General features: G+C 43.0%; 1 protein-coding gene across 2 annotated transcripts in view; it reads left to right on the top strand.

The window, feature by feature from the left end:
- The window catches only part of Bap170 (Brahma associated protein 170kD), a 39,664-nt gene extending 20,258 nt beyond the window's left edge, over nucleotides 1–19,406 (top strand). For both annotated transcript variants that reach the window (XM_070310096.1, XM_070310095.1), the window contains 7 exons: nucleotides 5,107–5,204; nucleotides 7,389–7,540; nucleotides 16,616–17,094; nucleotides 17,277–17,785; nucleotides 17,956–18,356; nucleotides 18,450–18,669; nucleotides 18,756–19,406. In XM_070310096.1, the coding sequence (XP_070166197.1) occupies nucleotides 5,107–5,204; nucleotides 7,389–7,540; nucleotides 16,616–17,094; nucleotides 17,277–17,785; nucleotides 17,956–18,356; nucleotides 18,450–18,669; nucleotides 18,756–19,257 (2,361 nt within the window). In that variant the 3' untranslated portion in view covers nucleotides 19,258–19,406. The remainder of the gene's footprint in view (nucleotides 1–5,106; nucleotides 5,205–7,388; nucleotides 7,541–16,615; nucleotides 17,095–17,276; nucleotides 17,786–17,955; nucleotides 18,357–18,449; nucleotides 18,670–18,755) is intronic.
- The last annotated feature ends 32 nt before the right edge of the window (nucleotides 19,407–19,438 follow it).

The following is a 19,438-nucleotide window of genomic DNA, read 5'->3' on the forward strand; positions in this document are numbered from 1 at the left end:
AATCCGTTTACACGGTTAGCGGTAATTCGATTTCGTAATAAAACATCCCTATCGGAAGACGAAAAATTCTCAAGTTACCAGCTCTTCCGGTTGTCCTTTTCGAATTCACAAGCGATATCTCTCGTTAAACGCTGTTTTCGTCGATTCTATTCCTTTCTTGCAAAGAGAGGGAAAAAGAACGAGAATAATAGTATTATTGTCGATTCCATCATCTCTAGAATAAAAATATTATATTGTTTTCGGATTAACAAATTTTTATATTTAATAGTATCGCTCGCTACACACACACACACACACACACACAAAATAAGATGTTAATTTCACTCGTAAGAGATATAATATCTCGAATCGCGAGATTTTATCGATTAAAATTCTCCGAGTTTAACATCCGATGGCGATAATCGATCTATTGTTCCTTCGTTCTCATCGATATATCGTATAACGATATCGTCGCACGATTCTCTCGTTACAATCCACTCCAAGGGAATCCATTATAAAAGCGTATACGTAATATCGCAACCAGTCCCACGGGGCGAAATATCGCGATTGGTATCACCGTCGTCATCGTCGTCGTTGTTGCTCGAGGAGAAACGACGCCTGCCGTTCGGAATTCTAATGACACATGGCCCGCTATACAAACGCCCCCGGGTATACGCCACGGATTGCGTCGCGTCGTATTTATGCATAAACGATCGCCGTATATATTAACGGGCGTTGATTCGCGACGATCGAGATGTGAACCATCGTACAAATCCTGCCATCTAGACTATCTAGAGCGAGAGAGAGAGAGAGAGAGAGAGAGAGAGAGAGAGAGAGAGAGAGAGAGAGAGAGAGAGAGAGAGAGAGAGAGAGAGAGAGAGATCTCCTTACGTAAGAGAGAAAGAGTACCGGAGTTAATTCCATCCTTCGTAGCTTAATGGCGCAATGATGAATTACTCGAACAAGTTGGAACGACGAGACGCTCCGAGGGTTTATTCCTCCGAGATTAGATCGCGCCTCCCTTAATTTAATCCCGCCTGAAACTTTGCCGATCCCGTGGATTAATTCCCCCGCGAGATCGGCCCGGGGAAAAAGGAGAAATCGGAGAAGCGAGCGAATGATGTCGCGAAGATGTAGGTGAGTTGAATTCGGACGTCGGTACGATAACACTCTGTAGGAACGTATCCGAGGATCGAAGCCATCCAAGCGACGACATCGATGACGACGGTTGCAGTCCCCCGCGTGTCTCGTACCCTACTGTAGATGCGCGCTAGAAGAAGAAGCGGAAGACGCGGGAGAGTCATAGGCGCGGCGTTTGCGACAGCGTGTGTTGAGCGAAAAGTAGTGGGGGGAGAGAGAGAGCGAACCGCGAGAGAGGAGGGGGTGGGAGAGAGTAGCGAGCGTGCGAGAAGGAAGGAAAGAGAGTAGTGAGAGAGAGAGGGAGGGGAGAGAAGGGACCATGTCCTACCCCAACGACCACGTGGCGCCGAAGACACTTTCATCATGCATCGCGCTGCGGAACCCGCCGAACCACGTGGTGTAGATACCATCGTTGGACGCTCCCGAGGAACATGCCCGCGCCGCGCATGCGCCCCGCCTTTCGTATCGCTGCATCAAGGTCGAGCCAAAGTCGCGCGATTACAACCTCGTGGCGATAACCGATGGTACCGACCTAATCGCGCTCTCTCATCCATTCGATCGAAATTTAGGCGGGAAACGACGCGCCCCGTTTCTCAAGCGCCTTTTCTCAAACGCTTCCTAGCGCGCAGGCTCGATATTTATACCTGAAATCGACACGGCAAGTACAATCGCTTGCGTTAATTCCAGACCAGATACGAACTCTTTGCACGAGAATGAGTCGTTACACGCATCGGTCTCGTGTAGCTGATGAAATCGCGACATGGGGACCAATTTACAAGTCTAATGGCGATAGTGGAATAAAAGCGAAGCCGTTTTATCGCGCAAAAGTCAAATTGGAAATATATATTTTTTTCAGAAGCTTTATAAAGACGTTTGTGTGTGTATACAGTTGGGGTTGCATTAACGATATATCCCGCGTACATAAGGATGCAGCCCGCATATGTAAGGACACTTTACGAGTCACCGACTTCTTGCACTCTCCAACAGTTACAATTACTTATGTAAACGAGATACGCTTCCTAAGAGTATTACAAAGAAAATCGAGATAAATGCAAATATACCGGACGTTATTATCATATCCGATTATACTTATATAACTGTTTGATATTATATAAGTTATAAGTTTATATAACACATAGTGTCTATCTGTATAAAAAAATCTTTAAATATTTCATGAAAATTACGAATATTAGAAAACGTGAAAACGGATGTTCGCGTCAACGTTTCGGATATAAAATTACCGTGTTACTCCGTCAACATAAATTTAATATCTCGCATCGATGCCAAATTATTGACATTTTGCATCCGCGTTCTTAAAATACGCGTCGTGCACAAGTCGCATATCCCCTGTCTCTCATCAACTATTATTACTCGGTTACCGAGCAACAAGCTCGACCGGACGTTTGCGGTCGTCCACGGCGAGGCGCCACGTTCCCGTTTCATCGTCGGGCGTCGCGACGACGACGACGACGACGACGACGATGGTGACCAGAATAGAGCGAAGACACGGGCGCCGATCCAGGGAGCACTGACCCAGTATGCTCTGTCGTCGCTGATTTTACGAACGACGATTCCCTGCCCCCAACTGTCTTTCTCTTCCTCCTCCTCCTCCTGCACCGCCTGCCCGTTGTCACCGCTGTTTAAAGCGCACTTTGAGAGCGCAGAAGACTGCCGCCGATGATTCTACGTCGCGTGGCCACGTGTCACATGTAGAACCACGTGTCAGACGGAGACGGTTCCCCGATATTCGCACGTCGTGGGAATAGAAAATATAAAAGTAAAATACTTGTTCTTTATATTGTTAACTTTTAGGCGTGTCCCTTTGATTTAACTTGGAACAATAAACGCTCACTTTCGTTTCACATTTATCGATAAAAAATAGAACATATTACAGATTCGTATCGATCGCATGTATACGACTTTGTGTAAGAATTCGTAGAATGTAAAAAAAGACGCATTCTTTTTACGCCTTGTGTTTAGGAGATGGATAGGAGTCGTTACGATCTCGGTTAAATGAAGATTAAAATATGCTCGTACTTTCGTCTGAAGAATAAAAAATTTATCCAAACAGATCTTTTGTCTATAAGTCTGGGATACGATATACAGGGTGTCCCATTTTAAAAGGACCCACTCAAATATCAAAATATGTCAGAATAAAATATAAAATAACTCAAAAAGTACTTAATTATAGTGTTTTGGAAAGCTCTCGATGTCAGCTACAAGAATACTAAATAAAAAATGGGGGTTTCTATTTAAGATTTTAAAGTTGACTTTCACACGACCTTCAAATGATTTTCCAAGGTCAAATCATTGTCACCATCTTATGGCCCCCTTGAAGCCATACAACTTTTGTTTGAAACATTTTTCGATTTAACGCAGTGTTTCTGAGATATTTGAGTGGGTTCTTTAAAATGGGACACCCTGTATAATGAAGTGGGGGGGGGGGACGTGCGGCGAAAACGCACGGATTCCTTCCGCGCGCGTAATAAACCGAAATAAACGCGAGCGCAATAAACATTTATTTCCATCGCGGAATGTAGATCTTGGTTTAATCGTGAGCTCGCATTTCGGTCCCGTGAACGCGCAACACGATGATCAAAGGCGCGATGCCGCTGATTAGCATTATCTCGGGAGTACCTCTCGGAGATTTTTTTCCCTTTATTTTAATATAACGGATTCTTCGAGAAATCTTTAGCATTTTTTTTTTCTTCTTACGATCGCTTCTTTAGAAGCGATCTTTGCTCGTCGTTTACGAAATTTCAAAAGACGCCTCGTGTATACCTAAAGTTAAAATACCCAAGTTAATAAAAATTGTTTACAAATTATTTCGTAAAGAAAATTTACTATTATTATAAAATTAAAATCGGATCTTTTAGGACACATTTATTTTTTTGCGTGCAAGCGCGTGATCCGAGAAGCGTCGTTTATTTTTTCAATCGATACGCAGAGAAATTTATGTCCCGCCGCATTGCAGGCTTATCTCGCGTGCCATCTCGCTATCGGGAGATTTTTCCGACGAATATCTAAATGATGAAGGAAATAGCGGAATCTTTATTAATAGCTTGTATATTGAACTTTGATTTTTTTTTTCCCCCCCTTCAAATATTGCAAAGAGGGAGAAAAAAAGATCAGTCGAGAAACGGGATCATAAAAATCTTGGCGTAATAAAAGTATGTATTATCTCTGTTACTAACGAGAATAGTATACGCATTTCATGTTAATTAATTTAAGAAATACAAGGAATAGAATATTCTACATGAATATATTTCTTAATATGTACGATTTATATGTGATTTATGCTTAATTTATGTGTATTGACGGTAACAAGTTTTATAAGTATAAATTTTGATTTTTTTTCTTTTGAACGGCTTCTTGTATTGTCGTATATTTTTTAAAGTATAATCGTAATTTTCTACGAAAGATTAAAATTTCTAAGCCAATGTGAATGATTAATTTCTGCTATTATCGTGCCTTAATTAATAATCAATTCGCGTAATATCGCGTAATATTAGAATAAAGTTGCCGATGTGTCATTGTCGAATCTCTCATCCCCCCCCCCCCATTAATGAAAAATCGTGTGTGTGTGTGTGTGTGTGTGAAATATACAAAACAGATTGATTGAAACGTCACATTGCGACACATTTAATCAACATTTATCAATCGCATATATTTTATATCAATAACCTGAAACGTATATTTTAAATAATTTTGTGCGTTACTACTCCGTAATATTATACGTCGATAACAGAAATATGTATACGCGGATTATTCTTGATTTATTATTTTCGATTTCGAAGTGCCGAGTCCGAGCGTTGAAGTAACGAGGAAAAGTATTGAGTAACGACGTGCTGGCATATATTATACCTACGAGCAATTTTATCAAATACGATTAATTTTAAAGGTTCACCGGATCAATGCGCGTTTGTTCTCGGACAATTATTTTCCTTCACAGACGATTCTCATTTGGCATTTTTTTATTCATTGCAGGTGAATACCAGAAATGAGTGGGCGTCGTTGTGCGAGCAATTTCACTTGCCCAGCGGTTGCATCAACAGCGGGGTCGGCCTTAAACAAATTTACCTTCGGTAAGTTCTTGTAGATTTAAGATTGACTTGATTGACATCTCATTGAATATTTACGAATAACGGATTCGCCTCAACCGCTTTATCGAAACATCAGAGCTATCAAATATCGCGTCAACCTGCCATGAAAAACGCGTAGTCTTTGTCAATCTTGTCATTAATATGTCAAATGTGTATTTTTTTGTAAACACGTCCCCCCCCCCCCCCATAAAACAACCGTATCGTTGCGAACAAATTGGACGAGTAATTTCGCTATTTAGGACGCGGCGATCCGCTCGACTTTGTCCCTTGGTCCCTTGAGCGATCCATTGCGGCTTGAATCGAGCAGCGCACCTATCGATCTGCTGCGGAAAATCGGTCGGAAGACGGCTCTCGCCCGATTCGGCCTTTATCGCACGACGACTACTCGCCGCGTCGTGCTTGCTACAATGTTCCATTGCGTCTGGCAGTCCGCGAGCGTCTGCAAGAGGCAGGGAGTAGCAACGTTTTGCCGCACGGCCAGCACCGCGTATCGGCATTGGTCCCTACGCCCCACCACCATTTTCCGTATCGCGTACTACGTACGTTCGTTCATTCATATTCCGGTCTCGCTGACGAGAGCCACCACGTGGTTCCTGAGTCTCGCTTTCCTCTCCCTTCCTCCCCCCCCTCTCTCTCTCTCTCTCTCTTTCTTTTTCTCTCTTTCCGGAACGAGTCCTGCAATCTTGTTAGCGCGCGTAGCTGACATGCGCCACCGAGTTCCCGATTCCCTTGAACGATGACACGCGGTATGTGACATTTCATACCGAGGTTTGCGTTGTAAACTAATAAGAGGCTGTCAGAAGCTTGCATTTTTTTACGCAAGAGTAGCTCATATAATTTTCATCAATCCAGTTTCGTAGATTTAAATTCGTTTCATGACAAGTATTTGACACAACGCGCAAACTCTCGTTATCAATTGGAAGTTCTTAATAATTTTTAATTAACGATACATCGTCTTCTCCAGAGATACAAACTATCATATTAGATCGACAAAGAGAGTATTGAAATTTGAAGAAAGGTATGTTGCGCTATGTATGTCGAGCATACATCAGCGTATCTTTTCTTCTTTCAATTTCTTTTCCTTTTTTGTTTCCTTTTTTTTCTTTCTCACGCGATAAAGGAAATTTTATATTAATCGATATCGGCGTTGATCGTATCTGATCGTCGCTGAAGAGTCCCTACCGTTCTCCCAAGACATTCCGTGGACGTGTCACGTGGCTTCGCCCACGGCGGTCTGGCTACATCGCGCTAGCAGTCAATAATGCGTCACTGACACATTGTAGCACGTTGCCGCTGCAGTAGACGGAGTAGTAGTATTCAACAGTCCGCATCCGCCAACGGCCAATCAGGCTCTGACTGCTTGCTCTTTGCTGCCTGCGCTACACCTTTCGCGCTGTACGTCGGTTGCATGAATGGATCCAGTACATCTACCCCCACCACTTTCTTTCGCCCACCTACCGACTCGATATTCTCTCTCTCTCTCTCTCTTTTTTTTTCTCTCCCCCTCGCCGACTCACGACTGTCCCTCTACGCCTCTCTTTCTCTATTTGTCTCTGGCATCTATCGTGTTCGCGTGAACATCACGCGAGTTCGTCCATCTTTCGACAATCGCTCAGTCGATCGGTGTCTTGGTCCTTGGTCTGAAAAGAGACCTGTTTCGTATATCCTTGCACCGCTCTGCTAGTGGAATGCTATCGCGAGATGTTGCGCTCTCCACGCGCACGCCACGTGACACGCCAAGAGGGTCAACCGGTTCTCTCGAAACGTCAATCGATTTCGAATCAGAGGAGTCGCGATCGCGCCGGTTAATCTTACGAAACTCGAGTGATTCCACTGGCGCCAATTATCTATTTAATCGATCGCTTATAATATAATAATATTAGCGTCTCATACTGTCCTGTCTGAATCTCGTAATTTTGTTGCAATACCGAACTTGTTAAATTATTTTAGAAACAAGGGTATGTAATCGACAAATGCATTGTCTTCCTCGAAACGTTTAGTTTTCAAAAAGTTAAATTTTTCGAGCCGAATTTTTCGATGTTTCAACCACGCGATATATTTATAATCTATTTATGCCTCTTCAACTGTATTACGTGTGCGTGAAATCTTACTCGAGTCGAAAATAAAATTCTTAAGATACTGAAACACTTGGTGTTTTCGTTCCAGGTATCTGGACAGGTACGAGAAGGTCCACTTCCTAGGCGAGGATGGTCAACAGGCTGACGACGACGACGAGGATTCCAGACATCGGAAATGGTCGGCCAGAGCACTGCACTCTGTCCCTCTTACTTATAATCATCATCAGCACAACATCGCAGGTGAGTCGTGAGATTCGACGTCGTAGAATCTTACAATATCTCGACAATAGAAAGTGCGAAAAAAGAAACGTATATGTTAGGTGTACAACTTTGCTTCCGCCGTTTTCCTATAAATGGCTTTAGCAGTAAGTAGTGGTCGAAATAAATAGATCATAGACGTCATGCGATAAACTTGGGCATCTGTCAACGTAATCCCATAGAAACATTAATCGATTTGTGTCTGCATCGTAAAGTTATTCTCGATTGAAAATGTCAGTTTACGAGCCAAATTCTCGTCATTTGCGGGAGGTTTTAATTTTCTGCTTCAATACGAAGAAATCTGCGGCTGAGGCTCATCGAATGCTCTCAAATACTTACGGTAAAGCCGCTATTAGCGAAAGAACGTGTCGCGAGTGGTTTCGACGCTTCAAGAACGGTGATTTTCACGTCGAAGACCGGCATAGGGGTGGAAGAGAGAAGGTTTTCGAAGATGCAGAATTGGAGGCATTACTTAACGAAGACTCGAGTCAAAGTCAAAAAGAATTGTCACGATCATTGGGAGTGAATCATAAATGTATAACCAGTTTTTTACAATAAAGCCTCGAATTTCGGGAAAAAAACGGTGGAAGCAAAGTTGTACACCTAATAGATGACAATACATTGTTATTCGACTTTGTTTTCCGCGAGCTTATAGCGAATCCGCCGAACGTAGTCGCACGTATAAACCGCATCTGCCAATTTATACGCGGTGCGTACGTCTCGATACAGTTGGCATCCACGGTCGAGCGACTTTCAAACCGCGCCTTTTTCACCGCCCATTGTTCCTTGTCGCGCTTGATCGTCGCGTCGCGTCGCGCGCACGCAACGTTCTCCTCTTCTCTCTCTCTCTCTCTCTCGATCTCTCCTTCTTTCTACCTTTCTCTCTGTTTGCATGTGCGAGTCACGGTTCAATAATTCGCTACGTTAGCAATTTTCGTCCGCCAGAATTTTTCATTCGTTTGTCCCCGTGTCGTCCCCGGACAACGTTGCGCAAAAAATATCGCGCGGTGTCGATCCTTGGGCGAGAATCTACGCGATATATCCTCTCGAGTCCCCATTTTTATCCATCACGAGGAATATCTGAATTTTTCACGATCGCGTATGCGTTTGCGATATAAAATAGAAATCGATTCAAACGAACGAGAAGAGACTCCCCTCCGGGAGCGATTAATACCCGATACATTTTCGATATTTATAGGAATGAGAATTAGCGAGAGAGAGAGAGGGGGGGGGGGCGGAGGGAATAGGTCAACGCTCGTCGTCGATCGTGACATTTGCATGGGGATAATCAAATTAGGGCACCCTCGACCCGACTCTGTCGGAGGAGACTCTCGGCATCGTAAGTCTATACATCTCCCTTCGTAGGAGACGTAGAAGTACGCGCGCTGTTACATATGTACCGTACGTATACCGTATAGCCGCGGCCAAGGCGGCAACGGGTTATTGACGCGCTGCCTGCTCTTGGTGCAGCAGCGGTGGCGGGCTATCGAGCCGGAGAGGGATATAGGAAGATAGATAGCGTAGCGGCGCGCACATGCGAGTCGACGGTTGCCCCGGCCCCCCCCGGCTGGGAGAGCCGCGATTGCATTCGCGCGCACGAGCGGCAAGGGAAACGGAGGGGTGGGGTGGGTGGGGGTAGTAGCGCGGGAGGGGTCGTGCGAACGGCGTGTAAGATAATTTAATGGGCGATAATCATGACACGCGTATGTACAGGGTGTCCGAAATATTTCGACAGTATATTCCCTCGTGACACGACACGTTCCTCCTCGGCTGATCTTTTTTTTTTCTCTCTCTCTTCTCTTAAACAAGGATATTAAAATCGTTTAGCAGCGATCAGAGGTCTCAAATTGGAATTTCATCTTAAATAAACTTCATTTGAAAAATATACGTCTTTCTTGTTCACAACTCGAGAATTACGCCTCGACATTTTCGCTAAGGAAAAAAAAAAAATCAGTTCTAGATTCTAGCCTGGAGAATCTGTTGGTAGGGCATATGGACCTTCGCCGGGAACATCGTCCTGCGTACGTTTAAGTAGAGGGGGGGGGGGAGAGTACAACAGCGCGTATACATCGCCGTTCGTCGACGATGGGAACGCGCACGGGTCTATACTCGGCGCACATGCGCATGCCGCATGCGGCAGCCTCGCTCCAGAAGCTCTGGGGATAACCGGATGACTGGAGTGGTGAGGGTGAAAACTGGAAGAGGGTGGGGGGGAGGGATGATGATGAGGGGGAGCGCGCGCAGCGGTCAGGGTGCGAGGTCCGTCTATCGGGGAGATGGACCGGGAGGTGGGGGGAGGGGGAGGGCGACGAAAATGACGCTTACCGACATCTACTACGTGTACGTAACGATTGTTAATTTGTTTGGCGGGGTCCCCTAGGTAGTCGGCGCCGATCTCGGTATTTCCGCGCAAGTCGCGAGCGACTTGGACTCACCTCATCTCGCCCTTCGACTCCCCCCTTGGCGCGACGCTCGTCCGGAACCGGGTCAGTAAAGGCGCCCTGGCGGGAAGCTCACGCTCCCCCTTCCCATTCCGCTTCATCCCCCTCCGTGTATCGATGCCGATTATCGTTCGCCTGATCATTCGCGTGATTATGCGCGCAAAACCGTATGTTGGGCGATTATTACTAGGAACGCGCTAATTTTTAGGGAAAGAAAGATCAACTCGTTTCTGTCTTTGAGGGTGGGGTTTTTTTTTCTTTTTTTTTTTGCGTAATTATTGAAACGCGTTAAATATTATGTCGCGCGACATACTTGATTAAGAAACATCGGCTTATTGTTAGAAATAATACGCGAGAGATTTAGATCGGAGATCGATCGGCGTTAATCATTGTCATGAGACATGATGATTAATGTTTACTTTACGTTATATTCTTTTCCGAGTCAGCGATATAATTCTAATGCCATTATTAATTTTCTAATGTTAATATTGCCATATCAATTTTGGTTATTAATTTAATCATTATTCCGTGACAAAATTTTCGTAAAAAAAAAAAAAAAAAAATCTTGCGACGATCAACTGTACGCTCGAGGAAGTCTCGATTGAGTATCCATGTACCGTAAAATTTTCTCCCGTTTCTTCCTGTGCATATACACGTATTCGCTGAATGTGTCTCGAGAATCGCGTGTTACACGATCACGTGTTTCTTTTTTTTTTTTTTTAATTTTCGTTTCACAATGTTAGGATATTTTCAAAAATTTGACATTTCTAACTTTCTACCAAGTGTCAAAAAATTATTCTTCTCGGATGAGAAGAGCGGGACGGAAGGAGAGGAAGTGTTTTGAATTGAAATTAAGGTCTTAATTAACTATAAACAGTTGACACTCTTGTCACGTGCGTGCCGTTGCGAGTGGGAGAGAACGGGGTTGACGGAGAGAGGGAGACCGACAGAGCGGGAGCGAGAAACACGACGGGGCGCGCGTCACAATCAATAAGCGTTTGCGGGGATAAGTGTTCCGTTGGTTCTTGATCGTCCCTGTATAATGCCCGCGCTTGCGTGATGTTCGCCGCGATTCTGGCGAGAGAGCTCGCTCGCGATACCTGGCTCCGTGTGTGTTGTGCTGTATCGTGTGCTAGATTAGAGATGGCCATTTAGAAGAAAAAAGGAAACCCGTCCTTTTTTTAAATCCTTCGAATACTGTTAGCTCCGATATTGATTACGGATCGCAAATATTATTACGAAATTTCAATGTATTCGGGGGATAGATGTATATTGTTAAATATATACAGGGTGTCCTAGACCACCCGTACACCCCTTTTCTTTCAAAAACTAAGCATTTTGGTGAAAAACGTTTTGAACAAAAATTGTATGGTTTTGAGGGGAACGTAAGATGGTGTCATTGGTTTGACCTTGGACGGCATCGTTAAGATCAAGTCGAGAACACCTTTAATTTCTTAAATGGAACCCCCTATTTTTTATTGCATATTCTTATAGCTTATGCCGAGAGCTTTCCAAAACACTATAATAAAGTATTTTTTCATTAAGTATCAATTAGTATAAAAAATAATTGTTTTTAAGAAAATTATTTACAATGTATTTTTTTTTAAACAATTATTTGTTTTTCTTTTTTTGCACTAATTGATTTGTCTCATTATTCTGTACATAAAAGTATTACGATAAGATTATCGAAAACTAAATATTTTACAAGATATTTAATTTTTTATATCAAAATATGTCAGATTAAAATATCAAATAACTCAAAAAGTACTTAATGAAAAGATACTTTATTACAGTGTATATATATATATATATTTATATATATACACGATAGTGAGAAAAACTTACGATGAATATTTTCGAGACAACACACTCGTAAATATTGCGTTTTTAAAAGCCGAAAACGAAAAAAAAAAAGAGAGAGAATATTTTAATGTCAAGTAAAAACAATCTCACCAATTTTACCAGAACGAATTTTTTTACCAATTAGATTCGATGAGCGTATGTTGAGAATACCACCCCTAGTCTTCGATCGAATCCACCTGTGGTCAAACGTCGCGACGATTGACGCGACGACCGACATCTCGGAGGGGATTGGGAGGAAAAGGGTAGGGGGGGGGGTGGAGGGGGACACCGCGTGCCATCGGTGCCCCATCGACGCGTTGCGCGCGCTCATCTCGTTACGAGGCGTTTGTCAGCAAACTGCAATGCCAATTAACGCGCCCGGACCATACGATGTTCGTTTCATCCCTGATGCGCTCGTATCGAATATTATTTTAGTCGTTTTTATGGGCGTATTTTTAATAAAAGCGAGATAGCTCGAGAGAGAGAGAGAGAGAGAGAGAGAGAGAGAGAGAGAGAGAGAGAGAGAGAGAGAGAGAATGGCCCGCATGGAATTATCATTTATTTCGTAAACGTCAAATCTTTCTTTCTTTACGAAATTATATTTTCCAGACTCTTAGTTTTTATTTATCGAGGAACACAGAGTACGTATTAGAGTAAAGCGATAATGCCAGGGATTATAACGTTTGTCTCGGTGATCACGAATGAAAATCGCGATCGATCCTCGGTCATGTCAGCGTTATCAGTCAGCTTATTTATCGGTATTTAATCATAGTCGTTAACTGTTTGTTGATACTGACGCGGGTGTGGAAGTAAATTGATCGAAAGCGAGGAAACAACCAAGTCGTACGATGACAGTGCGCCAGTTGCGTATTGCTTTTCATCACGAGATAATGGTCTATAAATAGATCCTTTAATGCGAATCGATCGCATTTCGCTTTATCGAGGGAAATGTTGTACAAACTTCGATTATAGATAACGTATGAGATATCACACCTTCACCTTTTCTCTTTTCTTTTTACGAAAAAACTGTAGAAACTCGGAAAGGATCAATATTCTCTCTCTCTCTCTCTCTCACTTGAAACTGCGATACATTATATAATTTAGAAACTGAAAGAGATCTTTATTCCTGATAATTGATGGCGCATAACGTTCGGAATAGACGTGTTGCAAATAGACGGATAAAAGGACACATTTTTATCAGCTAAATAGAATTTTTCTCTGTATCCATTACCCATATAAAGGAGCAACTCCCTTTATTACGCCACGGTAACAAGGTGTTCAGCTTTCAAATCGATACTTGCCACTTCGCGGCGTCGTTGACGAGCCGTGATTTTATTAACGAGACCATGGGCACTCCATCGGAGATCCTGCTCCTTTTCTCTGCCCATCCCCCGCCCATCATCCTTCTTCCCTTCGTTCTTCGTCGTTACCGGTTGCTGGTTTGCGTTCCCCGTCTCCCTCTCCCTCCCTTTCTCCCTCCCCCCCTTACCCCTCTGTTTCCGGACGAAACTCGACACTTCTCCTGGGACGCGATATTGATCGCGGTTTTGCGGCTGAAAAGATTTACCGCGATCCCCGATAACGTTGCGCCCCGTACGTACATTCATCGGCTGTCGTATATTCAGCTCGTGTACGCGGGCTCTCGATACGTTAACGCCTAATGCTTTTGCCTGGAAGAGGGAAAATTGTAATTTGCTCGTGACGATAGGCAGAATTATCACTTCAACAGAACGATCATCGTTTCGTCGATCGTACAGATTTCAAGAAGAGAGGAATTGTAAAGAAATGCACAGAATTATTTATCTCCGCATAATTTTTTTATATTTTGAAAAGAGATCCTCGACACACGAATGTACGTTTGCGGAGGAAGAGATCACTTCCATCTTAAAGTAAGATCCCCCTCCCCCCCCCCCCCCCGCCCCATCGTGAATGAGAGAGCAACATTAATGATTTACCCAAAATTATCTCCGTAAATTTTTTAACGAATCGATCAATGTTGACGATGTTTATTTATTTATTTATTTTTTTTTTTTGTGTTAATTTTTTTACCTACCACTTTCGAAAAATTAAAAAACGCACGCACGCGGAGTACGCGGATATAATACAAAGTCTGCGTCGTTATTGAAAATTTTTTTATATTTTTCTATCTAAAAAAAAAAAAAAAACCACGAAATCACACTTTTACCGTAATAAGTACCGTGATATTTTAACGCTAATATTTTCATTGGCGGAACGTTAGCCTGCCACTTGTAGAAAAAGCCGATCTTGACCGTGAATCACAATCCGCTTGCGTTGCATCGGGAACGAAGTCGATCGTCTTGCAAATCGTCTCGAACTTCGCTCGAACATAATCGATCGTAAGCGGGCGATCAAAAAAAAAAAAAAAAAAAAAAAAAAAAAAAAAAAAAAAAAAAACTACATTGATAAACGCATAATTCCATTATATTCGATAACGCGTGTGTTTTCGTCGTCGTTGAAACCGAGAATCGTTTGCCCGATGGCGATAAAACGCTACCAGAGATATACGATCGTCATCGTCGGGGTGAGGAGGGGGAGGAGAGAGAGAGAGAGAGAGAGAGAGAGAGAGTGAGGGGGGAAGGGGAGGATAAACCACCCATTGTACCTTGGTGAATCGGACGATGGATTAGTTGGTTCTACTATTTCAGATATCGCGGCTCAAGATATCGTCGTCGCTTCTCAGATAAACGCGCTCCACGTATTCCAGCAATAACCGATAATCATTTCTTATCGATCCTGCCTCTTTCATATTTCTTTAACGGAAATAAACGTTTACCGGCTCCGGATCTCATTATGACAACCCCCAACTGACCTAACATAATATGTATATTTAGATCATATTCATATTTAGACTTTTTTAATTTTTATATTTAGTTCTGCGATATACAATATATATATATATATATCGCTTATTTTTTAATCAAATTTTTATAAATAAATAGGGTATTTGCTTTCTGAAAAAACATCTGAAATTCTGAGGAATTTTTTTTATTCCTAAGAAAAAATGAGAGTAACCTCGAGTAGAATTTTATTGGGACTCGGGAGATACAATATTTAAAAAAAGAAGTCTCTTTGACAATGTTGATCTTATATCGTAAGTAGTCGGCACAATCTCTGTTATCTCTGCTCATACATATAATTCAACGTCTTAACAAGATATTAAATATACACATTCTGCATTGAAATTGAATTTTAGTGGTGAAAAAAAAAAAAGAAAAAATGTTACGCGAGTGAAAAATGTTTATCTTACCGAAAAAGCTACCTATTCATTCTCTTTCTCTTACATTTACATTTGCGAATCTGTTGTACGCAAAGCTTGAGCTTTTCCCTCGCCGTGCGCGATAAAACGACGCGGATAAGAGGAAAAAAGGAGCGGCTTACTTGATCGTTCGATTCGAAACGCTATCCGATGCACAATCGTGCTAGCTCCGCTTTCTTGTTGCATCAACCAGCCCATGACCTGCCTCAATGAGACACGTCGTCAAGCGCGGCAGGGTCGGGGGGATTGGCCGCGTGACAATTTCGTCGACTACGAAGAGAAATGTTCGCGTTCGAAGAGAAAAGATGTTTCGATCGGCGCGCTTGCGTTGGCGGATACGCGTTCGAAAAAATCCTCTCCGACACGCGCGACGATAAGAGATACAACCGAGCCATTAACTGGTTTTGTTACTTTCAACGTTTACAGAGAGAGAGAGAGAGAGAGAGAGAGAGAGACGCGAGTCGAGTAAACGCTTTACATAAATAAAAGGGTGTAACTCCAAGAATCCGCCACTCTTTTGTGCTCTATTTTATTATCTTTTATTTTCTTTCTTTATTTTTGCTAAAGAATCCCCCATCTTTAGGCGAGAGATAGTTCTATCGATTCGTGTTAAAACGGCATTTGCAATGCTAATCACTGCGAACGTACAGCATGTTTGGAAGTTATATTTTACGTTAAAGGGCCGTGTGTGTGAATTTACGCATTTCTCTTTTAAATTTTCGGAAATTCGTTTCACGGAATTACCATATATTCCTTTAACTAACACATTCAAGCGCTATTGAAATATATTTTTTCTATCTTTATATATAAAATACTTTTTTCCCCCGATGATTGTCATCTCGCGGTGCATTCAGAGAGACGCTGCGCGTTTTAATTATTTTAATTAGCCGCTGTGATAACAGCGGCGTATTTTAATTATTTTAAGTAAGCGGTCGCGAAGAATTTATTATACATCGTATGCTGAAAACTGTCGGAGGTTTTAGCAACGTGCGTAAAGGTTTGCACGACCTTCACATCTATACAGCCAAGGTAAACCTCTGACACTCGTTAAGATTGCATTAACATAGTCATAACGAGGATAGATAATACAGGTGATACTTCGCCGAATACGGTGTACGGAAATATCGTTATCGATGCCAATTATCGTAATCAATCGGATGTCAATTTTGACTGAATAAATTCCATTGTTGTTACATGAATATAGTTAGCCAAGTTATCTATCTAAAATCTAATTTTTTTAGATAGGATTTTTTTTTTTAAGATAGATTTTTAGATTTTTTTTAATTTTTTTGGATTTTTAGAATTTTAGATAGATAGAGAAATAAGAATTATCACTGAGAGAAAAAAATTGAAGGAAGTTAGGAATTTAAGTTAGAAAATTATATTTTTAAGTAGAATTATATAATTATAGATAGAATTTTAAGAACGAAGTCAACTTTTGGATTAAGAGAGATATTTCTTTGTCATAAAATGCTTAAATATTCATTCTTCCTTCAGAATCCCTGCGCGATTACAACGGACTCTCGGCGGATCTTTACAAGCCCTCGAATTACGACAAGCTCGCGCTCTCGCTTCTGTCGCCGCTGCCGAACGAGCAGGACTTCGCCATCAACGTTTGCACCCTTTTGTCGAACGAGGGCAAGCACACTCTACGGTTAGACAAGTATCCCCGATTAGTGAACATTCTCCTGGCGCATGCCGGTGTCTTCGACTCGCCCGGTACGCGGCAACTCTTCATCGAGGTGTACTCGCGCGTCCGCAACTACTCGATCAACTCCTTCTGGTCGGACGTGCTCGACTCCCAGGACGTGATAGATCTCACGAATGAAAGGACCTTTATGAAGAAGCCACTCATAAGTCTGCCGACGTTCTCCAGACGGAAGACTTTGGAGAAGGAGAAGGAGAGCAAGGAACAGGATGTCGCTGCGTCGACGACAGAGAACGAGGAGACGACGGCGCTGATTGATATCAATGGGGTAAAATGGTGGTTTCTTTCTTTAAATATTTTTGATATCTCTAAATTCAATATCTTTGGAGTAATCTTAAGTATATAATCGCTTCACTGTCCGCGATTATACGTATGAATTCTTTAGGAAATTGTATTGTTTTCCTGTCTTGCTTTCGAGGTTTCAAACATTGTGCTTTCGTATGATTTCAGATGCTTCCAGATTGCCCACGGTTGGATCTGCTTACGCCGGACGAGAGCCTGAGAGATCAAAACCAAAATTCCATCAAGTTCGAGGAGGAGGATAAGGATTTGTTTTGCGTCGGTAGGACGTTAGGTACGCAGGATCCATATGGTCAGCGTGTATTGCAGATCGCGTCGATTCTGCGAAATCTCAGCTTCACGCCAGACAACGCGGTGATATTAGGCAGGAATCGGTGTTTCTTACGATTTGTCCTGCTGTGTGTGAGAGCGAGATGGAGCAATCTGCATCAGCTCGGCTTCGACATACTAGGGAACATAGCGAACGAAATTATTCTAAAGGAAGCCGGCGAGAGGATAACGGACGTCGTTCTGTCGTGTGTGGCCATGGGAATCGAGTCTCAGGACAGGTTTATCGTTATATCTTGTCTGGAGGTGCTCAACAAGATTAGCCAGCAGGACATCAACGAGGAAATTGTCACGTTTGGCTTGGCAGACAATGTATATGAACTTATATGCAGGTAAACACTGGTTTTTCGAATATATTTTTCACATTTTGTTTGAAAATTTTCTGAAAAATAACATAATTTTTTATCGATTACAACACTATTTATTAGCGTCATTGATATAATCCTCATTTAAAATACATTTATAGTGTTATAATATAAGATTTCGTCATGTCTGCTTGCAGATTTTTAGCCCTGAGCGACATAGCCCTTTTAGTGTATACTTTGGAATGTTTATACGCTTTAACGTCGCTGGGCGAAAGACCGTGCACAAGCGTTGCGCGAGTTCGTGGTGCCATCGATACTCTAGTCGCCCTCGTCACCGTGGAGGCGCAAAGTTACGGTCCAAAGGCTTGTATTCTCATGCGAGTGGTTGAAACGGTGTCCACAGTGGCGGCGCAACAAAACACTGCTGTGCAGGGCGCTGTTCCCGTTACTCCCACTGCGCCAGCCGCAACGACTACGTCCGTATCTACCCCGTCTACTCCAGCGACGGTTACCGCGACGGTCACCGCATCACCTGCCAGTCCGGCATCATCTCGACCTACAACTCCTGCCGCGACCTCAACCAAGTCGACAACGCACAGTATGTAATCTTTCTGGCCTCTTTTTCTAAGGTGTTCAAATCTGAGTGTCTTTTTGTTTTTACATCGCCGGACGTTGCTTTTCATGTTTATAGAAGCAGTGGAGACAGCTAACGCGATTCAGCAGCAGAACGCGCATCAACAGATTATTCAGGAGAACGAGCAGTTCGCTTTAAATTGGGTAAGAGCGACTTTTGAGCTTGCACCCGGTACACGCATCGAGCAGGAGGAGTTGTATAAAAAGTATCTCGGCTGCTGCACGAAAATCGGCAGACGAGGCGTGATAGCTCCGCTACATTTTCCCAGATGTGTTAGGTAATTGTCTCAGACAAGTATAAATTATCACATGTAAAATGTGCGTGTATATCTCTTATTACATGTCATGTATGTTCTATGCATAGATCCGTTTTCGGCAGTATCGTGGGGCCGAATCCGTTGAAGGGCGAGAATACCGGTACCCAGTATTACGAAGGCATCCGTGTACGAGCGTCACCCACGCCGATCACTTATCCGAGCCAAACTACCGCTGCAGTCGCGACTAATACACTACCGATTCCGGCGGTCAACACTACTCCAGTAAAGGTGCTTCCCGTTCAACAGCGTACAGTCAAGAATATAAGTCCCGCACCCGATAGCACGGCCGCTCCTCAGGTCGATAGTCCCGCCGCGTCGTCCGGGACGCAAACGACCTCCACCACCCCTGCGTCTCCCATCCTCAAGGCCCAATTGTCCGCACCGCCGAAACCCCCGTCCAACAACACCTCGAGCCAGTCCCAAAATCCAGTGACCAAGGTCGATTCTAAAAGTCAGGTGGGTCCGAGTCCTAGCTCTCTCTCTGTACCGTTCTCTGCCGTTCTCGTTCATGACCTTAGTTCTCACTTTGGTTGTGTTGTAGCTTCATAACGCTATTCTTACTGTTGGTTTTACCTAACCTAACACACAAGCTAGAATTTACTTCCTTGTAATACAGGGGTGAGAGAGCCTTTCCTTTGCATGCTTCGTGCAAATCCTCGATTTAGCTCTCTGATTATCGTAGATAAGGTAGAACTATCGTAAGCAGTACTCTGCGTTGATACCACTGCTT

The sequence above is a fragment of the Polyergus mexicanus genome, unplaced genomic scaffold (genome assembly GCF_030449975.1).
Source record: "Polyergus mexicanus isolate NDT 795.1 unplaced genomic scaffold, iyPolMexi1.0 SCAF_17, whole genome shotgun sequence".
NCBI classification, from domain to species: domain Eukaryota; kingdom Metazoa; phylum Arthropoda; class Insecta; order Hymenoptera; family Formicidae; genus Polyergus; species Polyergus mexicanus.